Genomic DNA, 8,922 nt, shown 5'->3' with positions numbered 1-8,922 from the left:
ACCAACGAACAGAAAGACATGCCTTTGAAACATGCATTGCTTTGAGTGGAACATCTTTAACAAATGACGGATGTTTAATGAGAGGTTTGCTGGGAAAATTTCATGCCAACAGGAAGCCACCCCTTTTCTAGAAAACATTCTCCAAGCTCCTGTCTGAATGCTACAGCATTTTCTCTGACATACTGAGAACGCTCTGGGGTGGGGGTGTGCGTATGCAAATGTACAGACACTGTTCATTAAGGCTTATATAAATTAAAAAAGTGGTCCAAAGAATATCACATTTTCCCCCCCAGTTTTAAAATCTAAAGTACAAAGTGGAGTTTATAAGGATTTGTTTTTTAAAAACACATCTCAGTCCTGAAATTGGCAGTTCTGACATGACTTATCAGGATGTACCCCAATGCCTGAATGACAGAGGTAGCAAGTGATCTTTGGGGTCGGGGAAAGTCAGGAAAAGAGCAGGCCAGGCAGTTAACCTGCACAGCGGCACCCCCTACTGGCAAGGCAGAAAATGATACTAGACAGCCCCTCCCACCTCTCCCTGTAAGTACAGGGGTGCAGGGGCAGGGTAAGGAGGAGAGAGAATTAGCACAGTGGGTAGGGGCTGCAGAACTGATTAACCCAGGCTCTCTTTATATATTTTTAAATTTCAGAGGTGAGTACAAGACTCTTAGAAATACAGGAGTCGACTGTTAATGGGTAACTGTTAGAACAATTAAAAAGTTGCTGTGTATGAGCCTGGCTTTCGAGAGGGCCACTGTGGCTCTGGCAAGTTAGCAGCGGTGCACACTGTCTATGCAACAATGGGAGATGTAGAAAACCGTGCAAATGCTTTGCACACTGTTTCTCAGAATCTGTCACTGTGAGGCCGGGTGCGGTGGCTCATGCCTGTAATCCCAGCACTTTGGAAGGCTGAGATAGGTGGATCACCTGAGGTCAGGAGTTCAAGACCAGCCTGGCCAGCATGGTGAAACCCCATCTCTACTAAAAATACAAAAATTAGCCAGGCCTGGTGGCGGGTACCTGTAATCCCAGCTATTTGGCGAGGCTGAGGCAGAAGAACCACTTGAAGCCGGGAGGCAGAAGTTATAGTGAGCTGAGATTGAGCCACGGAACTCCAGCCTGAGCTACAGAGCGAGACTCTGTCTCAAAAATATTAATAATAATCTGTCCCTTTGTCCTTACATGGGAGAAATAATACACGCCAAGTCGCTCTGTATCCCTCATTGTCTGAATTCAGGGAATAGCTGATGTCACCTGCTGAAGGGTCCTGGAAACAAAAGTCATGTGTCTTACCTTTGTTCTGGTGATTTGTTAGAGGACTGGCTACAGAGAAGCATAAACATTTCAGGCAAAAAGGAAAAGAGCACTGAAGCTGGGAGTACACTGTAACACAGAAAATGAATGCCTCATTGCTGCCGGCTCCGGGACCAGCGGTGGAGAGGCACAGGCTGTTGGACCTTCATCCTGCCAGGCGCTCATTCCACGTCCTTCCTCGGGCCAACAAGGGGCAGGAATGCAAATAGCCGGGATACACAGGCAGCCGTGATAACTGATGTTAAGAAACCTGCAATAGGCAGTGCATGAACTCTGGCACGTACTTCGCAGCCTCACGTAAGTGGCCCATAATAATTACAGCGTCAGCAGACAACTAAAGAAACTGCATTAAGGTGATTTCTCTGGCTATAAAGAGAGCCCGGCCTGCAGAGCAGTGTGGCTGCTGGGACCTCTGGGATAGGCAGCACTGCCCTCTCTCCCCCAGGGCTACTCACAGGGCAGGTCGGGGCCCAAGGAATGGCCCAGCAAACTGCTCCTCACCCAGCACAGAGCACACTGTTTTTCCTGCCACCTGCAATTATGCTGTGAAGATGACGGGGCGTGGTCATCATGATTCAGAAGAATCAAGATCTATGACCATTTTAGGCAAAGGGAGAAACTTCGAGAATTGCTGAGGACTAGTGAACCTTGTTTTGCTTTTTTTAAAAAAAATACTAAAACCCCACTTCAGCAATATTTAGTTGTCATTTAAATTAAGCTGGTATTATTAAGGGGTTGATGAACTGAGGTGTCATTCAAAATTACTGCCTTCCAAGAATTCATGGGGTGGATTTCAGTAATTCTTGTTTGCTTCTGGCTTAGAAATTATCAGAATGATTTTTCTTTTATACTTTCCAATACTTGACTTAATATGCATTTAGTGACTATTCTGTTTTTTTTCAATACACAGTTTACAAGACGACAGAAGAATCCCAGTTCTTAGGCTAGAACTGGATTTCTCCCTCTACAATTACACGATTACTCTCAAAAACCAAGAAAGCGTACTGCTCAACTCAGGCTCTGGCATGATTCTTAAAAAGAAAACTGACTCTAGACTACAGGGGCTTACAAAAGGGGCTTTTTACCACTGAGACATTTGTTATGTCAACTGTAGGGGAAACGTCTCACCAACAGTCAAAACCAATGAGCAGGATTTTTTTTTTTTTTTAAGTTACATAGCATCTAAGTTTTCTGATCACTACCAGGTACTTTTCAACCAATAAGAAAAAGGAACCAACACTCAGCTCTGTAGAAATCTACCTTCTTTTAGAAACCTCAGGCCTCTGCACCCCTTTAGACAACTCATTTACGACAACCTTCCATGGCTTCTCACATGCCACCCAGGGCACGGTAAAAAAGGCAATTTCTTACACAAAAAGGTCCTTTTTATGTAACAAACAGACCTCCCCAAACCACAACTCTTTTGTCCTACTGATGACTGGCATGAGATCAAATCTCTAGTGTCCCCTAACTGCCCTGACAGGGTCTAGGACAACACAGGTTAAAAAGGACAGTGGGGTCGTTTAACTCCTACACTGCCTTAGGTGTTTTCTCAAAGCACGACAATTCTGCAATGGAGACTTACACGTGGAAAATAATCAAACTATGCAGGTACCCTCAGTCCTCTGCCACTACCAGCTCAACAGCTTGAGCTCAGAGGATCAAGTCAAGTCTCTGTCTTACTTTTAATCTAGCGCACAACAGACACAACTCAGGCAGTACACGGTATCGAAGCATGCAACAGGTCACTGGTAACAAAACTCAGTTAGATTAAGTGTACATTAAATAAATCTTTGTAGTTGAGTAGAAATCACAAAACAGTTGGCGAGGACAGGTCTGTAGGCTCAGCTTTACATCCGGGTTTTTATACACCAGCAGCCAGATTCACAATGGATAGATATTGCACCGGAAAGAAGTGTGCAGGGAAAAGAAATCATCATCACATTTAATGTTCATGATAAAAAAATAAAAACAAAACCAGACATGACTTCCATGTAGTACATAAAGTGCCTTCAGAATTGGTGCATTTACAACAAAAACTGGTTATTTAGCTACCATTAGCAAACACATACAAACAGGAGACTGAACAGATCTGGTTTCCACAGTTTTGAATCAAGCAGTGCCAAGTTTCATTCAAAATGTCTCTACTACAAACAGCAAAGAGGAAATAGAATAAAAGATGACTGTACAGCGCCAGGAAGGGCTAAATAAGTTCTCTGATGAGAAATGGGAGTCCAACCCTGTCTCAAATGTGTTAGAGCACATGTAATTACTTCTAAGGAATAATGGTGTGATTCCTTTCAAGTCAATACAAAATTTGTCATGCTATGTTACAATTCTCTCGGCCTGTAGCTATTAGCTAAATTTGTACAAAAAAACCCCAAAACAAAAACGTAATATCCAGTTTTTCATTCTGAGTATGGAAAAAATTATTATGTCTAATATTATATTGGAAATTCTCTCAAAGTACTTGTCTATAGAAGGTTTTTGGACAAAAATTTGCCTTCCAATTCTAATAAAGTAGAGGGTGGAGGTGTCAGAGACTTCAAAAATAAAAATGTCATTGACATTAAGCCTGGTATGAAAGTGAAATATAAAAAAAAAAAAAGCTCACTTTTCCAAGTACATGAGACATCTTTAATCTTAACGAAATAAAATCTGAAAATCGGTCTAAATCATTTTAAAAAGTAAACATGAGTTGTAATACTATACCTGTAGAGTGATTAATTCCATTCATTGTCATTAGAAAGGATGTAAAATATTTATTAAGGGCTTTGCCTGCAGAGGCACAACATAAATAGCATAAGTCCTCCTGAAATGTAATTAGTGTACACATCAACCAGTTGATAATTTGTGGTGGGAAATGCAGAAACTCAAGCTTGGACCAGGTTCCCACATCCGAACTTGGACGAGTGCATGGCGAAGGCTCGGCTCCAGGGACCATGCCTGCAGCTGCTCTCTGCCATCGCCTCTGCAAAAGTCTGTTAGGCAAATGCAAAAGTGCAAGCAGAACTTGCTTGAAGAACAAACACCCCCGAGGCAGAGGGTGCTTAATCCACCCCTTCAAATCCTTGAGCATTTTCCACGGCCATGAGAAGTTTCTCTCGTAAATCTTCAAAGGTTTCATATGGAGGTAAGTCAAGGCGATTAAAGCTGCAAAAGGAACAAAAAGTATAGGTGAAAAGCCACAACAACACTTCCTAGATCTGGTTAATAGGGCATGGTGTTTGAGTAAGAGAATAAAAAAGCCTTAACCAACAATTTTGATTACCTGGAAAAAAAAAAAAAAAAACCCCAAAAACCTCTAGCTATGAAACATCCACACTAAGTAAGCTCTTGTAATTTGCAGAGAAAGAACATTTTTGAATGCTCCGTGAAACCTCTGCTGTAGTCAGATGCAGATCTTGGAACAATCCTGGTGGGAAGGGAAACATGAAAAGCAAAGTAACTGGCAACATTTCCAAACCCTTGGACCACAGAGTTGATGCTTTTGGAGTTACCCACGAATTAAGACTGTGTCTGTCTCTAATACTATTACTTATTCCACACTAGGCCTCAAGCCAAGTGCTTTTCTCTCTATTAACTCACTTCATTTTCATCACAACCCTATGAAGCAGGTCATGTTATCTCCATTCTGCACAGGGGCTCCTGGAGCAGAGACAAGGTTCCTGAGGTCACAGTCTTTGTCATACTGCAGACCCACAAATAGAACCCAGGCTGTCCAGGGCTCCGAAACACCAGTGCTAAGCTACCTCCTCTGATCAAAGTCAGGCAAAATTGACATTTGCTATGCAAAGTTGCGTTTAGAAAAAGTCCCTACATATCTAGAGGCTTCAGATGGGGGCGGCAACTGCAATAGTGAGGGTTTTCAGACAAATGGATGGCCTCTGTGCTTCTGTGACATGGGGAAACTGCACACAGGGGTGCCAAGTGGATCGGATCAGTGGGCCTGGCATACAGCAAATGCTCAATTACTCAAGAGATGGTATCAGTGTGAACACCTTTCAACATTTACTGAATGTCTACATGGGGCTCAAGACCAGAGCCTCTAGCCACAGAACCTGCACCTCTGTGTGTGTGTGTGTATGTGTTGGGGGGTGGTTGCTGATGTTTATCTGTCATGAAAATGGCATGCACACTTGCCACAGCTCATTATGACATAAGAGTTCAAGTTCACGGAGTGCTCACCATGCCCGACCAGTCTTGTCTCAATGTTATGAACCCTGGCAATCACCTTGTAAGGCAGGTAATGCTTCATCCCTATTTTACAGAGGAGGAGTTTGAGACACAGCGAGGTTAGGTAACTTGCCCAAGGTCACACGGGATCAGGTACAGCCCCGGGGTGCTCCAAAGCCCAGCTCTTGAAAGTGCACTTGTGCTGTCTCTGCCGTGAGTGCTCACACTGTCTGTGTTTAAAACCGCCCCCTCCAGGTATTGATGTGTGATTCCAAGAACGAGCAAAGTAACTTCCTAGGTTTTAAAAGCCAACCATTCACGCGCTCGCTTCAGCAGCACTTGCACACACACTAAAAGCTAACCGTTCACGCGCTCGCTTCAGCAGCACTTGCACACACACTGAAAGCTAACCGTTCACGCGCTCGCTTCAGCAGCACTTGCACACACACTGAAAGCTAACCGTTCACGCGCTCGCTTCAGCAGCACTTGCACACACACTAAAAGCTAACCATTGTCACAGCCACAGAAAAGAAGCAAATACTGTAGCGGCCCCTTTAACAACCCCTAAATGTGGAGTAAGTCCCACTGAGTTCCACTCGGAGTCTCCAACAGCTCCTAAACACTAAAAGACAAGAGAATAACACTATGCTTCTCAAACTGGGGTTCTCAGAAACCCAGGAATCCTAAAAGAGTAAGTACTAATAGAGGCTTTTCACTTTCTGTTATCATATTGATAAAGACAGGACTTCCCATCTACAGATGGCATTTAAAAGAGGCTTTCACAGAAAGTGGCTTCAGGCTTTTCAGCTGGGGTTTCACAGTCCTGGGCCTGCAATCCCTATCGGGGTCTCAGGCCCTTTCTTGAGGATCTGTGACCATTTTTTCCCGTTAAAAAAGGTCCGTAGATTATTCAGGTTTGAGAAACACTGGAATGATGAAGAGAGAGGCAAAGACAGGAGGTCAAGATCTGAGGTTCTGAATCATGCTGCTTAATGCTTCATCACTTTGCATCTCCGTGTTATCTGTAAAAAAGTGGGTCATAACATCACCCAACTCTTAGGACCACTGTGATGATGGTATGAGTCAATCACATCAAGTGCTTAGCACCATCCCCAGAATGAACTGAGTGCTTGGTGAGTGTGAGTTCCTATTATTTCAGAGGTCAGGACACACGGACCTGGCTTTGGTCTGCACTAATGAGCCGGGTGACCTTAAGGAGCTCATTGTCCCCACAGGGCTTCAGCGTCCTCATGTGGAAGATGCATGGGCTGAACGAGATGATTTTTGTTTGGATCTTCCTAAAAGGGCAAGTGAGCCTGTGATTCTTAATGAAGAGTAATTTTAAATGTCTGAGTAGTGACCTTTTACAGAACAATGAAATGATGTCCTTTGAATGTCAGACACTCAATGGTCACCATTGGAAAGCTTAATGAAAGGTACCCTCATCACAGAGAACCAGATCCTTCAGCTTCTGCTCTTCTAGGAAATCAGATTTTTATTTTGAACTTTAACTGTGTATCATAAAACATGGAAGAAATCAAACCTATGTATGGCGAAATTTTAGGGCAGAACTGTTGCCACGCAACAGCCAGTGAAGTTCCTGTTTCCTATGTCAAAACACAGGCAGGGTCAGGTAGGGAGGAAAGCCATTTCAAAGAAGCAGCAGAACAGTTCCACTCATGCTAGCCAGTGTTGCTTGCAACTGCCAGTCCCCACCATCCGGGTCAAGTTAGTCTGGAGAGAACATCATTGGGAAAACTACATAGTTGCTTTATTTCCACGACACATAGGAAGATACGTTCTGGTCAGAGCCAGCTGGGCTGCTCCCCTCCTGTAGGAGACCTTTGCCCTTCCTAGGGAAGAGCTGTGAATTTGCAACCCTGCCAGCCTAGAAGAATCATCTGGGGAGCTTTGAAAATCCCACTGCCCGGGTCACACACCAGACCAGTGAAGTCCAAATCCCAAGCATCAGTGATTTCTTTAAAGTTCTCTAGATGGTTTCAATATGCAGCTGCGGCTGAGAACCATTGAGTTCAGAGGTCTTATCTGGGAAGTTCTACTTGCGGCAGAATCATGTGGGCTCCGAAATAAAAAAAACAGCTCAATAGTAAGATATGTGTCCCTGAAGTCATGGAGAAACATGGGTTGAATGAACATGAAATTGGTTCACTAATTTGGTTTCCTTGGAAAAGTCTAAAAAGAAAGTGGCTATATCAACAGAGGCAGTGTATCTGGTGTAGTGGTTAAGGGTGAAGGCTCTAATTCTGGTAGACCTGAGTTCAAATCCTGTGATCTGGGAATCTGTGACTCAGGTAAGCCTTGGGCCAGCCTTCTGACAGCCCAAGGGAATAACATATCTCATCAGGCTGCCATACAGATTAAGCAGTGCCTGACCACAGATGATGACTCTGCCCAATAATTTCGCTTTTCCTAATCTTCATCCTGGTTAGTACTATAAGCCTGAGTTCCGCATCACCACCCACAGTCCTGGGGCTTGGCTCAACGCCAGTGCCTTTCATATGGAGGCCAGTAGAACCCAGAAAACCACATATGACTCAGACACTGTTTGGATAAAAGCTCTGAACTACTCAAGCATTCTTCCCTTAGAATAAAGCCAGAGAACCATGGACAATGACTGCTCTGGATATTCATCAATTTTAGGCTGGAGTCAGCTTGCTTTCAAGGCTCTGACAGGCAATGACCACATTCTTTCCATTTGGAGAGTCATGTGAATGGTATGAATGGAAAAAAAAAAAAGACTACTTTTCTGGAGAGGCAAGGGTATCCCACAGAGGTAAAAAACCTTTCACAGTCGAAAATGTGTTTTCGCAAACACATTTTCATGAGAATTCTCTCCTGGCCAGCACTTCTAGTTTAAGGGAAGGCATTTCCTGCAGGGAGTGTGTGGTTGCTCATGTTAGCTCAGTACAGCCAGAGCAGGCTTTGCAGACCCCGTTGCATGAGAAACACAGGGCTACGCTGCTCACCGTTTTCCAGAAGGCCCACTTCCGCTGCTTCCCCAGGAGCAAGAAATGAAGGCTATTGCAGAAAAACCAACATGAGGGACATGGGAGTTTGAGTTAGCAAGAGCTTCCTGAACCTGGCTTCAAGAAATCGATCCTGTCTAGTCTGCATTTGTGCTGGGCTTCACGCAACTCTTCAGAAAACAACCGGACCCTTCTGCCTCACTGTGTCTCCTGAGAGGGCCTTCTGAGGGCAGCCACGCTCCACGCCTGGGCATCCCCGGCCACGCGTCAGCCCTCTTACTCTCCTCCAACCACAGTCACATTACTGCTCAATTCCAGGGAATTACGGGTTATTCATGGGCATAGAAGGCCTTTGAAAAAGGATGTTTCCACAGGGTATTTTGTCCTAATTTCTCAACCAATTTAAGATTGGAATAAAAACCCAATGTATTTATAGAGGGTG

At 44.1% G+C, this 8,922-nt stretch overlaps 1 protein-coding gene across 13 annotated transcripts in view; it reads right to left on the bottom strand.

Moving 5' to 3' along the window:
* Positions 1-2,395: 2,395 nt before the first annotated feature.
* The window catches only part of NEDD4L (NEDD4 like E3 ubiquitin protein ligase), a 369,947-nt gene continuing 363,420 nt past the window's right edge, over positions 2,396-8,922 (bottom strand). For all 13 annotated transcript variants that reach the window (XM_033238701.1, XM_033238705.1, XM_033238697.1 and 10 more), the window contains one exon: positions 2,396-4,470. In XM_033238701.1, the coding sequence (XP_033094592.1) occupies positions 4,368-4,470 (103 nt within the window). In that variant the 3' untranslated portion in view covers positions 2,396-4,367. The remainder of the gene's footprint in view (positions 4,471-8,922) is intronic.

This window comes from Trachypithecus francoisi, unplaced genomic scaffold, assembly GCF_009764315.1.
Source record: "Trachypithecus francoisi isolate TF-2019V2 unplaced genomic scaffold, Tfra_2.0 Contig01474, whole genome shotgun sequence".
Classification (NCBI taxonomy): domain Eukaryota; kingdom Metazoa; phylum Chordata; class Mammalia; order Primates; family Cercopithecidae; genus Trachypithecus; species Trachypithecus francoisi.
This window is presented reverse-complemented; position numbering and strand designations above follow the sequence as displayed.